This window comes from Sus scrofa, chromosome 1, assembly GCF_054392235.1.
Source record: "Sus scrofa isolate SSC_HxYL_T2T_F1_AM1 chromosome 1, Sscrofa_HxYL_maternal_Yorkshire_Landrace_v2.0, whole genome shotgun sequence".
NCBI lineage: Eukaryota > Metazoa > Chordata > Mammalia > Artiodactyla > Suidae > Sus > Sus scrofa.
This window is the reverse complement of record NC_139383.1, coordinates 241,013,701-241,034,293: the sequence shown is the minus strand read 5'-3', so window position 1 is coordinate 241,034,293 and position 20,593 is coordinate 241,013,701. Positions and strand designations below refer to the sequence as shown.

At 36.6% G+C, this 20,593-nt stretch overlaps 1 protein-coding gene across 4 annotated transcripts in view; it reads right to left on the bottom strand.

Moving 5' to 3' along the window:
* VPS13A (vacuolar protein sorting 13 homolog A) overlaps positions 1-20,593 on the bottom strand; it is a 261,965-nt gene that overhangs the window by 139,774 nt on the left and 101,598 nt on the right. For all 4 annotated transcript variants that reach the window (XR_014822948.1, XM_021065108.2, XM_084988047.1 and 1 more), the window contains exons 27-33: positions 12,247-12,326; positions 10,890-10,949; positions 10,438-10,591; positions 9,636-9,752; positions 9,452-9,555; positions 3,386-3,553; positions 1,307-1,611 (exon numbers count right to left, since the gene is read on the bottom strand). Coding sequence is in view for 3 of the 4 variants with exons in the window: in XM_021065108.2 (XP_020920767.2) it covers positions 1,307-1,611; positions 3,386-3,553; positions 9,452-9,555; positions 9,636-9,752; positions 10,438-10,591; positions 10,890-10,949; positions 12,247-12,326 (988 nt within the window). In the remaining variant the exon portion in view is untranslated. The remainder of the gene's footprint in view (positions 1-1,306; positions 1,612-3,385; positions 3,554-9,451; positions 9,556-9,635; positions 9,753-10,437; positions 10,592-10,889; positions 10,950-12,246; positions 12,327-20,593) is intronic.

Here is a 20,593-nt window from a genome sequence, read left to right as displayed (position 1 = left end):
ACTGGGCAGAACTTGCTTGAGTACAGGAGGTATGAGAATTGCCTCAGGTCATTGGGTGGGGGATGGGATGAGGCCTGCATTCAGATTCACACCAAGGGCAGGAGTTGAGGACCACCCTTCTGCTGATATGAATACAAACCTTACTGAATACTAAGGAGGAGCTACTACTCCCAGAAAGGAAGAGGCAGTCTTTTCCAATCCCCACTTCCCTTGAAAGATAAAACTGTAGCCTACTGGATCCTCGGGGCAGCGCTTCCTTGCCTGTCTGCTTGCATCTCTCACAAGCATCTAATCTTAATAAACCTTGCCTATTACTTTGTCTCTCGTTGAATTCCTTCTGCACAGAGGCATAAAGAACCTGAACTTCAGTGAATCCAGATACCGAGTGAGTGATTCTAATTTAAAACTGTGGGTTTAAATCCCAAACTGGGTTTAGGCTGGGTTGGAGTCCCGGCATGTGGGCTCAAATCCCAGTCTGTGTTCTGGCTAGGTTCAGGCCTTTAGTGCTGTCAGTTTCACTTGCACCTACTCCTATCTTTACCTGTGGCCCTATTTTCTACTCCCAAACTATAAAACCACTTCCTAATCTCTCCTAACGGAGGACACAGTATTTAGGGCTTTAGCCTGCTATGGCCTCCTTTGCCTGGCAGAGGAATAAAGCATTTTTTTCTCCTTCACTGAAAACTGTTACTGCGTTTCTATTCAGCACTGATGGACAGAGGCCGAGTTTTGGCAACACCAATATAGACATTAATGAATAACAAGGGAATATTAGGAACTTCAGATCAAATTCTACAACTTATTCCCCCAATTCCAAAACTTATTCCCAAATTCACTTATTCCCCTAATTGCTAATCCTACGCAGAAGGAACATATAAGACTGTATTCTACTGTGTGGGTACGTGTGAGTGTGTTTAATTAGTGTATCAGATCCGCAGCACAAAGCTGATAGAGTACTATGGGTAACACTACATGCACAGAGTAAATTAATACATTAGAAATTCTCCCATTTCTTTCATAATCTTATAACTCATAAAACTACAAGTAAGTATAAATATACTTTCTCAGGTAATAAATTTAATAGCATTCCTAATTACCTAATGAGTCATTTTCCAATACTTTCTAGGTTTTAAAAAACTAGAAAACGAAATTGATCTTGCCCAAAAATACTTTGGAAAGAGAAAAACCACAAAATTCATTATAATATAAAAAATTTCCACTCTAAATAGAAAATTCAGGATACCAAAGCTTTTCAAGTATTTGAAAAAGACTGGATTCTACATAAATATACTCATGAAAAGCTTACCTATACAGTCGCATTTCACTCAGCTTTATTGTTATCAAATCAATGATGGGTGGTGGGTTGGTCTGACTCTCTGTTATCACATGGAATGTATTTGTCATTGTAATGAGTCCAAAATCAGCAACAAAAACATTTTCAGAAATGGAAGACTGCGGTATAACCACAACTGGGGCTTTGATGTTAACATCCAATGCCATTCTAGAACTCCTTTGTGCCAGTTCTTTTACACCAGTAGCAGCCATTTCTGCTGCCTGAACAGTTGCCTCAGCCAAGGCTTGTTTACCTGCTTGAAAATTATCTATAAAAGCCTGTAAAGAAAACAGATTTATATTCTTAAGGCTACCAATAGTAAGATTATTAAGTGTACACTAGTATTTAAGATTTTAACTCCATGAGAAAAATTTTCTCCTGGTACAACCAAGCATTATTTATTCAAGGTCTGACAGTGTATATTAAACCTTAATTTTCTTCAATAAAAGTTGAGAAACACAAAGCTACAGTTACAGAAACAGAGTAAAACAATAAAAATCTAGTCCCTTGGCCAAAGCAACATATAGATATTGCAATGTTTCACTGGTATCTATTTTCTTAATTATCTCACTTTCCCTAATGAGATAATCAAGGAAATAAATAACCACAACGTATTTTCCTATACAATTTCAATGGACAGAGAGCTTATTTACATTTATAAAACAACAATAAAAATGTTTAAGAACTCTAAAGTTTTCTAATTCCTGAGTTGTAGAAAAAAACAATGAATACCATAAAAATGCCTATATATGGGTAAAAATTTTGTTTGCAGTAATTTTTGATTATAAGGCTATCACAACAGGGTTCAGGGATATAATACTTCTGAGTTACAGAAGGAAATTAGAAAAAATTAAAGAAATACTTTCATGTTTACTGTTTTTTTTAATGCACAAAAAATTTGTTATGGTAAAGGAAAAACTGATAACCTTAGTTACTATGAAGATCACAAAAACAGCAACATTATTTATTTAGAATAAACTAATTAGTTTATATACCAAAATTTAGTTAAAGCATCTTAAAAGAATTAATAGTGAAATCACAGAGACAGGTACAACACTCACAGGTAACTATACCAGCTGACAGCAAGGGGAAAACACATGAATAAAAACTATGAAAAGCAGAAATGGATCTCAAATACCTAAGTGTCAAACAGAGAGTAAATCTAAATCCCTAAAAGCCCCAGATGTTCATAGGATTACAATGCAACAGAAAATATAATCTTCCGAGTTCCCACGTGGCTCAGAAGAAACTAAATCTGGCTAGCAGCCACGAGGATGCAGGTTCCCTCCCTGGCCTCACTCAGTTGGGTTGAGGGTCTGGCACTGCTGTGGCTGTAGTGCAGGCTGACAACTGCAGTCTGACTTGTCCCCTAGCCTGGGAACCTCCACATACCGTGTGTGTGGCCCTAAAAAGACAAAAAAAAAAAAGAGAGAGAGAAAAGAAAATATAATTTCCAGAGTTCCCATTGTGGCTTAGCGGGTTAAGAACCCAAATAGTATCATTAGGCTGCGGGTTTGATCCCTGGCCTCGCTGAGTAGGTTAAGGATCCAGCGTTGCCATGAGCTCCGGTGTAGGTCACAGATGAGACTTGGACCTGGCATTGCTATGGCTGTGGCATAGGCTGGCAGCTGCAGCTCCAATTCAGCCCCTAGCCTGGGAACTTCCATATGCCATAGGTGTGGCTCTAAAGAAGAAAAAAAAAATAAAGAAAATATAATTTTCTTAAAGACTACCTGAAACCAAACCAAGCTTCAACTGTATATTTAGTATTTTTAATTAGAGTTGGAAATCAGTTAAAGTACTTAAATCAATCACGTATAAAATAAAGAATTCAATTAATATATATAACATATATATGATATATAATGTACGTATTTATAAAATACTTATTTCAATTAACTAGAACATTCCCATGTGAAAATGATATATAAACGATACACTATTCATCTCAGTCATGATAAATTACACCTAGGATATCTTAAGCATGGAATTTTTCATCTAAGCCTGATACACAGTAAACAATTAGAATAAAAAACTGTATAACATACTTACCAACATAGAATATAGAAATTTTGTGACAAAAACCACTTCAATGCAACCAACAGTTAAATTAACTTGACTGTCAAACACATTCATATTGGTGTATGCAGAACCAGCAGTTGCACCCATGTAAGAAACCATTTTGAAGCTGAAAACTTCTTTTCCAGTAATATAAACAGCCTTAAAGAAAGAATTCAATTGTCAAAATCCACTTTCAAATGATATGTCTTAAGTACAAAAAAAAAGCAGCAACAAATAAAATAAAACATACTTCCATATTTGGAAAATCTTCTTAAAAGTATTCAAGCCTACTACAAATAAGACGAATATTCTAAATCCTTTATTAGAATCTACACTATGCTCTCTTCCTATCCTGCTCTGTCTCTCTCTCTTCCCCCTCCACGCCACCCCTCCATGCACCACCTCTATCTGTGCTTTCTCCCCATCTATCTTATCTCTTAATAAACCTTGCCGGTGCTTTCTCCACACCCATCTTTCTCTTTCCTCTTTTGATTGCCTCACTATCCTCAGTCTCTTTGCCGTATTTTTTTCTCCAAAGGGACAAAGTTCTGGGGACCTACATCAAGTGGTTAGAGTTTGGCATTCTCACTCAACAGTCACCAGAGAACATTTCTTGGTGTCGAAATCCAGGCATTCAAGAAGGGCCTTGCATTAGACTGGTCTAGAGAGAGCAAGACTGACTCCATACTCACCTTAAAACAAGGCTCTAATAAGAAAAAAGAAAGAAAGAAAAAAGAAAAAAACAGGATAAAAGACTGCACCAACGGGAAACAGCTATCCCAAGATTGCCAGACCTGACCTGTATGGTTATTTACGGTTATTTGTTTTATTTTACACAAGAATCAAATGTTTTTCCATCATTAGGCACGATCCTATGTGAATTTTTAAAACCAATCCAATTGTTGTGTTTGTGGTCCATCACCTATATCTAGTACTTCTTTACTTTGGTGGGTTTCTCCCCTCTAAGGCTCTTATTAGTTGGCCCTTTGGGAATTTATTCTAGGGAAAAAAATCATAATTCTGTTCAGGCCACTATTAACAAGGTGGGATTCCCCTCACCTGGCCAATTTATATACCTGCTCTAGTCTTGGCCATAAATTTTTTTTTGTAATGTTACTCAAGTTCAATCAGCAACAAGTAAGACTTCGGCCAAGGGATATAATAACTTTCCCAGGCTATGGTGATTTAAATTTAAAGGCTCCCTTATGTTGGGAACAATTAAATCATCTAGGGATAACCAGCCTAGCAACACTAGAAAATTACGCTGAATAGACAAAGCCAGTGTATAATTTCCTTAAACATGAGGAACAGACTGAGCTGAAGAGGGATATACTAGGCTGCACTTGGTGAAAACTCTTGACTTAATTTATGACTTTATGGATACTGCTAGCTATTATTATTTTTATTAACTGGTTTTTTACAAAATTATTTTTTGCATTGCCAAATGTGTAACTGAGCCTTTGATAAAGTGATGATATACAGTTCCATTCAACATCGATGATGGTGATAGTATAACTCTAGATATGAGAAGAAACAAGAAGGAATATTTTCCTGGACCATAAAAGACTAGATAAGACAAGTGGTCAAGAGACTTTTGGTTACTGTTATTAAGGCCTAGTCCACTAATAGCACACCGAGTAGCCTGACAATGAAATCTTCACCAGACCTGGGAACGAGCATTCCCAGCACTGTGGGATGAAATGGTTATGAAATGCCTCCCAAAAACTATGGTCAAGTTTATGACCATGGGGGAGCCCTGTGAACTGGAGACTGGCACTTGCTATCTGCCTCTACGAGGATTAAATCCTAAGCAGCTCAAACTGCTCAACTTCAACACTCCCTAAAAAGAGTTCAGGGTAGATCTAAGAAATAAGAAACTGTGCTCTGAAAAAAAAACAAAAACCAAATAACTGGCAGAACAGGCCTTCAAACAGTTATGTTTTCACATAAGGATTTTTATGAGCCCTGATTCTTGCATCTTCTCATACCTAGAAAAGCACTAAAATCATTAACAGTGACACCTGCTCTGGCCCTTTTAAGGACAGAAGTGAAATTGAAAGGCAGAATGGAGTAGCTATGGTTCAGACACCCAACATAATTCTAGGAAACATTATTGGTGTAATTGTAGACGAGCCCTTGTACTGCTAAGAACTTAAGGTTTATGCACTGCGTCAGACTTGATGCCACCAGGCGTTCTCAATGCAGTATCAGCTGGCAGCTGCAACCTTGCATTTTCAAGGTCTCCTCTTATACATTAAAGAGATACATGTATAATGACAAATCACTCTTATTGTTTATGTTAATACCACATCAAACCTTAAAACTTACTTAGATAAAATACACAACTGGGCACCTGACTGTAAGTCTCCTGGAAGTGCTAGGTCCAGACTGGGATTCATACTTATTCTAAAAAGGAATGAGATCCATTTTATCTATAAACATTCAGATTGTCACTCCTCCAACTATTTTAACTGCGTCTGTTACATTTACATCAGTAACAAGGGACTAACAGATGGGACAAAAAAAATACAATCATGCCAAGTGGTTCCATTTCTTGGACAGTGTAACCCAAGCACTGACTCTAACTGGACTATAATCAAAAATATTACCAAACATTACCCCTGGTTCTTAACCCTGCTTGGATCCCTAGTAATAATCGTTCTTTTACTGATCTTTGGACTTTTTAATCTGCTTGTTAAGTTTGTCTCTTCCAGATTACAGTCTTCTTAAGAGGATAAGAGATGCAGGGATTCCAGCCACGCCTCAAAACAGATCCTGCCTGAAAAACAGCAGAAGTCACCTTGGGACCCCTTAATAAGATAAGGGGTAGGGTGTGGCCCCAATTAGGTAGGGTCTGCAAGCCCCATGCCAGCCTGAAGAAGCTACATAGGATAGACTGCCGCCATTCATCTTCCCAATAAAGATTTATTGGGATTCACATCTCTAAGGGGGGAATTGAAGCAGGAGATAGATGGGTCCCTTTCTCTGTGGACAGATAACTGAAAGATAAAAGCTGCATCCTCCTTGGATAAAAGATATAGATCATCTATTTCTCATTCTTGAGGTCAAGGAGACCTCCATAACCATGAAGTTGCAGAAAGGTTCCTCGGAGTCAGAGAAAAGAAGGGTACCAGACCATAGTAAATCCTGTCAACTTCCCAGAGACCCCTGTACTAGAATCCATCCCGAGGGCAGGGCCCTGAGTCAGGCCAAAGCCAGAAGAAGCAAGATGACTGGCCAAAGGAAGCCCAGCATGACTACCCCATACAAGTGATTTAAATGACCTCCAAAGCATGTGTTGCTCTCTTCTTCACTTGCTCTTTGTCTCTTTCTCTCTCACCCCCCACCCCTTCCCCCAACCTCATCCCACCCCTGCCTGTGCTTTCTCCACACATATCTTCTCTCTCCTTTCTCTTTAAATGAACACTTAATTGCCTTACTAAAAAAAGAGAGAGAGAATCTACACTGCAAGGATTTTCTAATTGGTAGTGGCAGCTCCCTTTATGGGCCATGAAATTAAGTTAGTAGGTTGACAACATTTTTTTAATAAGAAAAAAAAATCACAAGACATATGATTAGCCACGAGGCACATGAAAAGATGCTCAACATCTCTATTAGAGAAATGTGAATCAACACTACAATGAAATACCACTCACATAGGTCAGGATGACCATAATTAACAAGTCTACAAATAAATGCTGGAGAGGGTATGGAAAAAAGGGAACTCTCCTACACTGTTGGTGGAAATGTAAATTAGTACAATCCCTGTGGAAAACAGTATGGAGGTTCCTCAGCAAACTAAATATAGAAATACCTTATGATCCAGCAACCCACTTCTGGGCATATATCCGGACAAAACATTAATTCAAAAAGATACACACACCTCTATGTTCATTGCAGCACTATTCACAATAGCCAACAGAAGCAAACAAACTATATGTCCATCAGCAGATGAATGGATTAAGAAACTGTGGCACTTATATACAATGGAATACCACTCAGCCATAAAAAGGACAAAATAATGCCATTTGCAGTAACATACATGCACTAGAGACTCTCTTAATAACTGAAGTCAGAAATAAAAGACAAATGAAAAAAAAAGTATATGGTGTTACTATATTTTTATTTATTTATTTATTTATTTGTCTTTTTAGGGCTGCACCCACAGCACATGGAGGTTCTCAGGCAGGGGTCCAATTGGAGCTGTAGCCACTGGCTTATGCCACAGCCACACCACAACTCACGGCAACAACAGACCCTTAACCCACTAAGTAAGGCCAGGAACCAAACCCTCAACCTTATGGTTCCTAGTCGGATTCGTTTCTACTGTGCCACGATGGGAACTCCAACATTTATAAAGCATTTAGAACAGTATCCAGCACCAAGTAAGGACAATATGTATCTTTGGTACTGATTCAAGCATAAGTAAGCCAATGGAATAGAACAGACCAGAATATCTACACTTAATATTCAATAGATATGGTAGTACCGACAAGTAAAATAAGGATAGCTATCTGAATAAATGATACTAGGAAAAAACAATACAGTGTGGGGGAAAAAGTGAAATTGGACTTCAGCCTCAACCATTTAAAAAAATCAATTCTAAGTAAGATCAAAGATCTAAAAGTGAAAAGCAAAACTATATAACTTACAGAGGGCCAGATAAAGGAATAGCTTTATGAATTTAAGGAATGGAATAATTTGTAAGACATAAAATTCTCAAACCAAGAAGGAGAAGGATAAACTCAACTTCATTAAAATTAATAACTTCTGTTCATCAAAAGACCTCATAACCAGGAGTTCCCATCATGGCTCAGCAGTTAACAAACCCGACAAGCATCCATGAGGACATGGGTTTGATCCCTGGCCTCAATCAGTGGGTTAAGGAGTTGGCATTTGCCATGAGCTGTGGTGTAGGTTACAGACACAGTTCAGATCCCAAGTTGCTATGGCTGTGGTATAAGCTGGTGGCTACAGCTACAACTGGACCCCTAGCCTGGGAACCTCCATATGCCACGAGTGTGGCCCTAAAAAGACAAAAAGACCACTCCCCCCCCCAAAAAAAAGACATCATAACCAATCTGTAACTATTTTAAACATATAAACTAAGCAAGGAATAAAGTATAAAATATTAAATGATTTCCTACAAACCACTAAGAAAAAAAAAACATTTCTTCCTCTAAAACTGATAAATTAAACCAGGGGTCAGCAAACTACAAAAAGTAGGATTAGGTAATAATGGTTTTCATACTTTTAAGTAATTTAAAAAATACCTAAATAAGAGCAATATTTTATGACATACACAAATTAAATGAAGTCTACATTTTATTACCCATAAAATAAAATTTTATTGGAACACAGCTAAATCACTCACTTACACTTTATCTGTGACTGCTTTCATACAACAGCAGAGTTGAATGGTTGCAACAAAAACTGCATGACCCACAAAGCCTGACACTTAAATCAGGCTTTTTACAGAAACAGTTTAGCACCTGAGCTAAACTAACAGGCATTTCAAAGAATAGCAAACATAAATAGTGTCTAAATATATGAAAAGTGTGCAATTTTATTAGTGGTAAGAAAGGCACAAATTGAAAACACCAAATTATATACTCTAGGAGTTCCTGTCGTGGCTCAGTGGTTAACGAATCCAACTAGGAAACATGAGGTTGCGGGTTCGATCCCTTACGTTGTTCAGTGGGTTAGGGATCTGGCATTGCTGTGAGCTGTGGTGTAGGTTGCAGACGTGGTTCGGATCCCTCATTGCTGTGGCTCTGGCGTAGGCCAGTGGCTACAGCTCCGATTCGACCCCTAGCCTGGGAATCTCCATATGCCGTGGGAGTGGCCCTAGAAAAGGCAAAAAGACAAAAAAAAAAAAAAAATTATATACTCCAGATCTTTAAAAGATTTAATTTCTGACAATCCAATTATGCCTAACTTCAAAACTCATGGACACAATAAGACACACTACTAAAATTTGACAATTATTTAATTTACGCTTATAACCAATTTAAAGGACAATTATATTTAATAATGTTAAGAGAAACAAATTCATACCTTTTTGTATACAGCTGTTATATCAGAATCCAGAACAACTATATTTCTTAGCTTTGCATTTATTTCAGTCACTGAAGGCCTCATAATCATCTCAGAATCAAGCCCTAAGGGAATAAAAAAAATGAGTAAATTCCTTTTCCTTCATTTAGTAGTTCTGAATTTACTTTTTCTCAAATCTCATTACCTTCAATCTTAATTTCTGAAATGTTACGTTTCTGATCTTGAATAAAAATCTGTAAACATGATAATTCTGCTAAAATCTGCAAGGTAATAACATCTTCATTCTTAGATAGTTTTAAAGCTGCAAAAAGAAAGTCAAGTTGTAAAACAAAAAACTTTTAATAGTTACCTTACTCTACTTAAAATTAATTGAAATATCACAATAAATAATGATAATACTAAAGGAAAACTTGATTTGCAATTTAAACCGAAAGCATGCAATACATTTCCTAGTAAGTCAGGAATTCTAAAAAATAATCAAATCCAATGAAAACAAAGCCAAACAAAAGCAGAGACAAAATCAAAATAGTTCCTAGACAAAAATAGCATTTGAAACTAAGAAGTCATAAAAATCACAAATCTTTTGCAAATCAATGATTACAAGGCAATGCCTGTCATTATCAAACTAGCAACTTTTGACTACTTAAAAAAGGAAACTCTAATTAAAATATACGCTATCATTCAAGTTTTGTTAGTTCTATTTTTCTAATCTAAAATAATATTAAATGCATGAATTTTAATCAACACTAAATACTTCTACTGTATAATCTTCAACTAAAATGAATAAGATAAATAAAAGCCACTTTTTCTTCAGCAGTAATCACTTTACTATTATTTTTTATAATTAACCTAGCATATAATGAATGTTTCTAGGTATTAATCTAGGCAATAGAATTCTGAAGCCAATATTAAAAGTTAATAAAGCACGAGCCAAAATTTATGATCTAATTGGTAAAAACTTGAAGTTGAATATTAAAGAAACATACGTATTTTTCTAATAACCTCTCCTTTGTCTTCAGTCTCTGCAACATGCACTGGCGCTGATTTTTCCTCCAAATGTGGAAGGATATTATTAAAATAATTTATTGTATTCAGCAATGCTTCAGTATGTAAATGAATATCCAAGGAGGAAAAATTCACCTAAAGAACAAAGCTGATTTTAGTAATACAACAAGTATTTGTTTGCCTGTTCTGTTTTCTATGAGGTATAAAGGATATAACCTATAATATTCAATTTTTATCCTGAAGGATCTTATAGTTCTAGCTATAAAATAATTTTCACACTAATTTTCTTAAAAATATAGAAATATAATTACAAAGTAATTGTATTTATTAATAATTATAAGGTATTAATTTATAGTAGTATATGATGATACAGTTATTAACGAATATATTATTTATTTCCATAACAATAAAATAAATTACCATTCACATATACCTTAATCAGTTGCATAACATTATTATAGGTACTTTTCAAGTCAGGTAAATTCTTTTCAGCCTATACCAAGTGAAAAAAACACATCTGTTAGATTATCACAGGAAGACATATGTATATACAATTGCACAATGGTCCTAATACATTTATATAATTTTTCCAACTAGTTATATATATATATAATTACTTAACTCCTTCACCAGAACAAAAGAAATTTGGTAATAAGTACAGATTTCTGTGGCACATAGTATTCAATGTTACATACTATTTTGCTTATTATCAAGAGTGGAAATTTAGATATTATCAGAGGTGGAGGACAATTATTTAGTCATCAATAATTCTGTAAGGTGCTTTTTAAATCTTCCTATATGTTAAAATTTTGACAGAATTGTCTACGAAATATCAAATATCCTGTGTTATCTTTAGATTTGGAACACTTTTATAATATAAAAGCTTTTTAATTCATAAACAACAAAACTGCTAACATATCTATATCAATAATAGTAAAAATGGTCTAATAAGTGATATATGCTCATTCAGCATTATTCTTATTATAAAGAATAATAATTTATAATTAATAAAATCGTGTGGCATTTACATAAAAATAGGTCAAGAAAAATAAGGACTAAATCATATGTAGGCCACAGTACACATAAAAACTTAATGATTGGAGTTCCCATCATGGCTCAGTGGTTAAAGAATCCAACTAGGAACCATGAGGTTGTGGGTTCGGTCCCTGGCCTTGCTCAGTGGGTTAGGGATCCAGCGTTGCCGTGAGAGCTGTGGTATAGGTTGCAGACATGGCTCGGATCTTGTGTTGCTGCGGCTGTGGCATAGACCGGTGGCTACAGCTCCAATTCGACCCCTAGCCTGGGAACCTTCACATGCCACAGGAGTGGCCCAAGAAATGGCAAAAAGCCAAAAAAAAAAAAAAAAAAAAAAACTTAATGAATAAATGGTTATCATAAATCAATATACGAAAGTAATGGAGTCATTGATAGCAGGAATATTAGGTAACTTCAGACAATGGTGGGAAATCAAATAAAAGCTTTATCTTGTATCCTATACCACAATAAATTCCATCAAATTTGAAAAGTTTGTTGATAATCCTGATGGAGGGAGCCAAACCGTAGGTCATTTCTTTTAGAATATGGGCTGCTTATTATCTTCCTATATTAAGTGTTTGTAAATCACAAATATCTAATAGAAGATGACAAATCAAAAAATCCTTAAAGTTTTAGGAGTTATAAAGATCACATTAGAATGAAGATTAAACTGAATATTTCTAAACTTATAAAACTTGATTTTAATATTTCAACAGTATGCTTATCATAGCAAGCACATAAATCAAAATACTTGCCTTCACATATTCCAGTGTTAATAAATCTTCCATTGTGTTATCCAGTGTGGTAATTAAATAAACTGGTTTCTGGTTCGCATCTAAAAATAATTTCTAAAATTATTCTTTCACAGGAAAACTAATCAAAAGTAAATGTAGGCAATATTACTAATTACAGAATTAGCAAAAAAGGATTTCCTGTATCAACTCTGACCCTTGATTTCTATATTAGTCAAATCAGGTCACTCCTCTTCTACTTTAAACTAAAAATGTAGTTTTGTCTCATAATTCCCATCTCCCCTTATGCCACAATGCTGAAGACTCTTACCCTTCTAAATATATATATATATATTTTTTTTTTGCTATTTCTTTGGGCTGCTCCCTCGGCATATGGAGGTTCCCAGGCTAGGGGTCGAATCAGAGCTGTAGCCACCGGCCTACGCCAGAGCCACAGCAACGCGGGATCCAAGCCGCGTCTGCAACTTACACCACAGCTCACGGCAACGCCAGATCCTTAACCCACAGAGCAAGGGCAGGGACCGAACCCGCAACCTCATGGTTCCTAGTCAGATTCGTTAACCACTGCGCCACAACGGGAACTCCAATTTTTTTTTTGTCTTTTTGCTTTTCTGGGGCCGCTCCTGTGGCATATGGAGGTTCCCAGGCTAAGGATCCAATTGGAGCTGTTGCTACCAGCCTACGCCAGAGCCACAGCAACGCGGGATCCAAGCCACGTCTGCGACCTACACCACAGCTCACGGCAATGCCAGATCCTTAACCCACTGAGCAAGGCCAGGGATCGAACCCGAAACCTCATGGTTCCTAGACGGATTCGTTAACCACTGCGCCACAACGGTAACTCCCACCCTTCTAAATATAGACAGGAAGTGAGGTAGGAAAAAGGACATGAAGAGATTCTGGCCCTGAGTCACAGAAATAGCTGGAAAGAAAATTGTCAGAAACTCTGAAAACCTATACTGTAGAGAAAACACATCAGGTATTTGATGAAAAACTAATTTTTTCTGTATATTATACTTTAGATTAAAATAAACTATTACCATATTATCAGTCTTTACTAATTGTATTGTTGTTTCTACTCAAAATCCAAGAAAATAAATGAGGAAACTGCTGTTGAAGAGTATTTTGTATACAGTCTTTATAACTATCATCATCAAACTACTTATGGCTGGTCAAAATCAATGAGATACTGAAAGGAAAGACTACATACCAATCATACTATTCTTTATTGGGGGGGGGGGGTCTTTTGTCTTTTCAGGGCCACACCCACAGCATACGGATGTTCCTAGGCTAGGGGTTGAATTGGAGCTACAGCCACTGGCCTACACCACAGCAACAGCAATACGGGATCCAAGCCGCATCTGCGACCAATACCATGACTCACAGCAATGCCAGATCGTTAACCCACTGAGCAAGGCCAGGGATTGAATCCACATTCTCATGGATACTAGTCGGGTTCATTAACCACTGAGCCACAACGGGAACTCCAATCATACTATTCTCAAGGGAAAAAAATGCAAAAAATTTCCATAGAATCCTCCAGATTTAAAAGCTTAAGTGAGTTCCCATTGCGGCTCAGCAGTAACAAAATGCCGACTAGCATTTATGAGGACGTGGGTTTGAACTCTGGCCTCGCTGAGTTAAGGATCTGTAAGGATCTGGCATTGCCATGAGCTGCAATGTGGGTTGCAGATGTGACTCAGATCTGGCATTGCTGTGACTGTGGTGGACGCTGGCAGGTGCAGCTCCAATTCAACCCCTAGCCTGGGAATTTCCATATGCTGTAGGTAAGGCCTTAAAAAAAAAAAAAAAAAAAAAAAAAAAAAAAAAAAGCTTATTAACACTCAAGTTAGCTTTCTACTGTAAATGCTAATCACATTTCAATTCTTAAGATGGTCCCCACTTTTTTCACACATTTAATTGATTCACTAAAAAATTATTTACTTTCTGATCGTTTACTTTATATAAGAGACTATGCTAGTCACTACTTCCTGTTCCTTCTAAGAAAACAGAAGCAAATATAGTACACAAATAGGTGTACTGATAATTGTTTATCCTGTTTTATGTGTGCAAAGGTTTTCTTATCCTTTGCTCTTAAGAAAACAAAAAAATTATAAAAAGCATCAATATTAAGAATTGCTATAATACTTCTGGATTATTGAACACTATCAAGTTGGTTCACTTTTCCTTCCAATTAATTACCAGAGCAAGCTTTGTTGATGTACAAAGCATAATAAAGCAGAGCCCTGTTATCTTCTATGTATGATAATTTTTTCAGGAAGAGATAATCATAACACAATTTATCACATACAAGTTCTCAAGGGCTATAGAACAAGTATAGCATACAAAACTAAAATGTATAAATCATATCCAACGACTAAGTTTTCAGACCTCAATACTTAATTGGCTTCCCAAAATACAAAGATCATATTTAATCCAGGGCTCACAAAAAGGGGGAAGTTTTCATATACGAGTTAACTGACCTTATTGCCTGGGAATGAGTTCCCAGAGAAGATGGCCTTCTCAAATCTTTGAGATGTATATAAGCATATTCCTCACCTTTCTTTCTTCCTTTATTTTTCTTTTTGCTTTTTAGGGCCACACCCACAGCATATAGAAGTTCTAGGCTAGGGATCGAATCGCAACTACAGCTGCTAGCCAGAGCCAGAGCCAGAGACACAGCCATGTGGGATCTGAGCCACGTCTGAGACCTACATCACAGCTCACAGCAAGACCAGATCCCCAACCCACAGAGTGAGGCTGGGGATCAAACCCCAAATCCTCATGGATACTAGTCAGATTCGTTTCCACTGTGCCACAAGAGGAACTCCCTCCTCACCTTTCTATTCCCATAGATAGTTCATTTTTACTTTAGTTCTCTAACTCCCTTATTTTCAGTAACTCATTCACTGGGGGAAGAAACTCCTAAATGAATTCAAAGGATCTGAATATAAGATAGCTTCAATTTAAAACAACTTATAAACATAAAAAAGTCAACCTTCAAAAGAACATCAGATTCCAGGACAGCCAAGGGTAAAGTACTTTTATACACATGTAAATAGAACACATTTATGTGATCTCAAAAACAAAGGAAAAGTTCTAACTTTAAGTTAAAAAATTTTTTAAGCCAACTGTACCAATAATCACTTTGAACATCAATAGCCTAAATGTACCAATTAAAAGGTAACAATTGCCAACGTGGATCAAAAAAAACAACATCCAAGTATATATTGTTCTATAAGAAACCCACTTTAAATACAAAAGTTAATATAGATTGATAGTAAACAAATGAAGACAAATATACTATGCTAACACTAATAAGAAAGCAGAGGCAGCTATATTAATTTTCATACAGAGCAGATGTCAAAGCAAACAAAAGTTAGGGATAAAGAAAGGTATTACATAATGATAAAGGGAACAATTCTCCATTAGGAGATAACAACCTTAAGGTGTATTTATCTAACAACAGACAACAAAAAAATGATAATACTGGAAGGAGAAACACATGACTCAATACCGCATTAGAACACTTGACACCATTCTATCAGAAATGGCGAGGTCCCGCAGAATAAAAAAAATCAGTAAGATATAGATGAGCTCAACACCATCAAGCAACTGGATATAATGGACATCTACAGAGTACTTCATCCAGTAAGAGCAGAATATTCCTTCCTAAGCTCACATGAAATATCCGCCAAGATCAACCACATTCTGAGCCATAAAGCACACCTTAACAGATTAAAAAAAAAAAAAAAATCGAAATCATACAATGTCTCCATTCAATCCACAAGAGAATTAAAACAGAAATCATTAACAGAAATCCAGCTGGAGAATTCCAACGGTTTGGAGAATAAACACACTTCGAAACACATGGATCCAAAAAGAAAGGAAGAATTAAAAAAACATCTGGAAGTAAATGAAAATGAAAACATACCTAAGCAAAATCTGTGGACAACAGTGAAAGCTGCACTTAAAGGGAAACATAACACTTAGTACATATGTTAGGAAGGAAAATCTAAAATCAATAATCTATGCTTCCACATCTTAGGAAACTATAAAAAGAAGAAAACAAACCCAAAGTAAGTAAAAGTCAAGAAATAATAAAAGGTAGATCAGAAATCAATGAAACTGAAAACAATCATTAGAGAAAATCAAAGAAATCAAAAGTGGTTCTCTGGGGAAAAAAAATCAACAAAAAGTTATACATTTAGCCAGACTAACTTAGGAAAAAACAAAAAAGAGAACAAAAATTACTAATATTAGAAATCAGAGAGGATTATCAATATAGTATCATGATCATGAAATGAATAAAGAAATACCGTATTTCTTTAGTATTTCTCTTATATAGAAATACTATATACTCGTTATCACCTCTGCCCACCAATTTAATAAACTAATAAAACAGAACAATTCTTTGGAAGACATACTTTACCAAACCCACGCAATAATAAACAACCTGAATATCTTTCAAAGAAATTAAGTCAATAATTAATAACCTTCCAAAACAGAAAGACAAAGCACAAGGCCAAGATGCATTCACTAGAGAACGCTAAAATAACATTTAAGGAAGATACTATACCAATTCTCTACAATCTCTTTCAGAGTGTAGAAAGAGAATACTTACTTACTCTACGAAACCTGAAATACCCTAAACAAACATACAGACTGAAAAAAAAAAAAAAAAGAGTTGGGGAAGGGAAGAAGAGAAAGGATAGGGACTTTCATTAACACAGACGCAATAATGTTTAACAAAATAAGAAGAAATTAAATTCAACAGTGTGGAAAAAAATTATGCACCATGACCAAGTAGGATTTACCCTAAGATGATAGGCTGGCTCAACATTCGAAAGCCAACTGAGATACCCCATCACATCCACAGGCTAAAGAAGAAAAACCATATAATCATATAACTGAGGCAGAAAAATCCTTGAACAATATCCAAAAACCATCATGATAAAACCTCTCTGCAAACTAGGAATAAAAGAAAACTCCCTCAGAGTTCCCACTGTGGCTCTGCAATAACAAACCCGACTAGTATTTACAAGGATGAGGGTCCCATCCCTGGGCTCGCTCAGTGGGTTAAGGATCTGGTGTTGCAATGAGCTGTGGTTGCAGATTCGGCTCAGATCTGGTGTTGCTGTGGCTGTGGCATAGGCCGGCAGCTGCAGCTCTGATTCGACGGCTAGCCCAGACACGTCCATGTGCCGCAGGTGCAGCCCTAAAAAACAAAAAAAAGAAAAAAAGGAGAGAACTCCCTCAACTTGACAAGTGTTATCTTTGAAATTACCTATAGTTGACATCATCAACATCACTTAATGGTAAGAAACTCAAAGCTTTCACACAAGGAACAATGTAAAGATGTCCCACAACTCTTGCCACCAATTTTTGCATTGTACTGGAAATTTTGCCAAATGCAGTAAGGAAAGAAGTAAAAGGCATACAGACTGGGATGGAAGACATAAAGTTGTCTCTGTAGATTACATGATCCAATTTGTACAAAATTCAAAACAATCAACAATAAAAAAAACTCCTGGTACTGCAAACTATTACATTTAAAATGGACAGGCAATGAGATCCTACTGTATGCCGCAGGGAAATATATCCCATCTCTTGGGATAGAACATGACGGAAGATAATGAGAAAAAGAATGTATATATATGTATGGCTGAGGCACTCAGTTTGCTGTACTGCAGAAATTGGTACAACATTGTAAATCAACTATATTTTATTTTTTATTTTTTTGTCTTTTTGTTTTTTCTATGGCCACACTAACAGCATATGGAGATTCCAGGCTAGGGGTACAATTGGAGCCGTAGCTGCCAGCCTACACCAGAGCCACACCAACGTGGGATCTGACTGCATCTGCAACCTACACCACAGCTCAGGCAATGCTGGATCCTTAAACCACTGAGCAAGGCCAGGGATTGAACCCGCAACCTCATGGTTCCTAGTCAGATTGGTTAACCACTGAGCCAAGACAGGAACTCCAATCAACTAGACTTTAATTTAAAAAAAAAAAAAAAAAAAAAAACTCCTTAAACTAATAAACCTATTTATACTAAGGTTGTAGGATACAAGTCAACTGTTCTCATATATATCAAAATGGACAAAGTGGAATTTGAAATTAAAAACAAAATTTTTATTTACATTAGCACCCCAAAAATGTAGCTCTTAGGGAAAAAATATGTACAAGAATTATATGAAGAAAACTATAAAACTCTAATGAGTAAGGTCAAAATCCAAAAAATGGAGATAGACACACTTTTATTGACAGGAAAACAATAGTATCAGGAAAACAACAGTATCAAAATGTTAGTTATTCCTAACCCTGTCTATAGCTTCAATGCAACTGAAGGTCCTTGACTTAAGATGGTTCATATCATGAAAGTTTAAAGAAAAAAAAAAAAAAAAAAGATAAACTTACAACCATGTACCCTTACAATAATTCTGTTTTTCACTTTCAGTATTTAATAAATTATATGAGACAGTCTTCACTTTATAATAAAACAGACGTTGTGTTAGGAGATACTGCCCAACAGTAGGCAAATGTAAGTGTTCTAAGGATGTTTAAAATATGCTAGCCTGGGAGTTCCCGTTGTGGCTCAGTGGTTAACGAATCCGACTAGGAACAATGAGGTTGTGGGTTCGATCCCTGGCCTTGCTCAGTGGGTTAAGGATCCAGCGTTGCCGTGAGCTGTGGTGTAGGTCGCAGAGGCAGCTCTGATCCCGTGTTGCTGTGGCTGTGGCATAGGCCAGCGGCTACAGCTCCAATTCGACCCCTAGCCTAGGAACCTCCATATGCTGCAGGAGCGGCCCAAGAAATGGCACAAGGACAAAAAAAAAAAAGACAAAAAAAAAAAAAAAATGCTAGGCTGAGCTGAGATGTTTGCTATATCAGGGGAATTAAATGAATTTCAACAAACAATGTCTCTAACTTACAATGGTTTATCATCATATAATACTGTCAAAAGTCAAGCCAGATCTATATTAAAGGAGAAGAATAAGTTGAAGGACTGACACTACATGACTTTAGAACTGGTAACTGTGGTTTTAGCAAAAGAACAGAGAAAACGTATCAACGGACCAGAACAGAGAGTCCAGAAATAGACTTCCATAAACATACACAACTGATCTTGGACTAGGAGCAAAAACAACACAATGGAGAAAGACAAGTCTTTTTCAACAAACACTGATGGACTACATATACATCCACATGCAAAAAAACCGAGAATCTAGAAATAGACCTCACGCCCTTCACAAAAACTAACTCAAAATGGACCACACATCTGCAGGTAAAATACACAACTATTAAGTTTCAATACCTAGACATCCTTGGATTAGCAATGGCTTTTTAGATATAACACCAAAGGCATGATCAAGAAAAAAATTAATAAACGGGGCTTCCCTAAAACTAAAAATTCTGCTCTGTAAAAGGCTATAAGAGGATGAAAAAAACTGCAAAATATATATATGATTGGAGTTCCCGTCGTGGCGCAGTGGTTAACGAATCCGACTAGGAACCATGAGGTTGCGGGTTCGGGTTCGGTCCCTGCCCTTGCTCAGTGGGTTAATGATCCGGCGTTGCCGTGAGCTGTGGTGTAGGTTGCAGACGCGGCTCGGATCCTGCGTTGCTGTGGCTCTGGTGTAGGCCGGTGGCTACAGCTCCGATTAGACCCCTAGCCTGGGAACCTCCATATGCCGTGGGAGCGGCCCAAAGAAATAGCAAAAAGACAAAAAAAAAAAAAAATATATATATATATATATATATATATAACTATTATCCAAATACACAAAGAATTCTTAAAAATTCAGCAAGAAAACGAACACTACAATTAAAAAAAAATGCCAAAAACTTTAATAACAGAGACCTCACCAAAGAACACAAACAGGTGGCATATAAACTCATGAAAGATGCTCTATATCTTTTAATCAGGGGAATGAAACAGCAGGTATGCTATACGACTTATCAGAATTCTCAAAATCCAAGATATTAACACCAAATACTAGCAAGAATGTGGAGCTACAGGGATTCTCATTCATTACCAAGGAGAATAGTAAATAAATGGTACAGCCACTTTAGAGACTGACAGTTTCTTTTTTTTTTTTTTTTTTCTTTTTTTGCCTCTTCTAGGACTGCACCAGCAGCATATGGAGGTTCCCAGGCTAGGGGTCCAAATGGAGTTATAGCCGCTGGCCTATGCCAGAGCCACAACAACGCTAGATCCAAGCCGAGTCTGCGACATATACCACAGCTCACGGCAACGCCAGATCCTTAACCCACTCAGCAAGGCCAGGAATCAAACCCGCAACCTCATTGTTCCTAGTCGGATTCGTTAACCACTGAGCCACG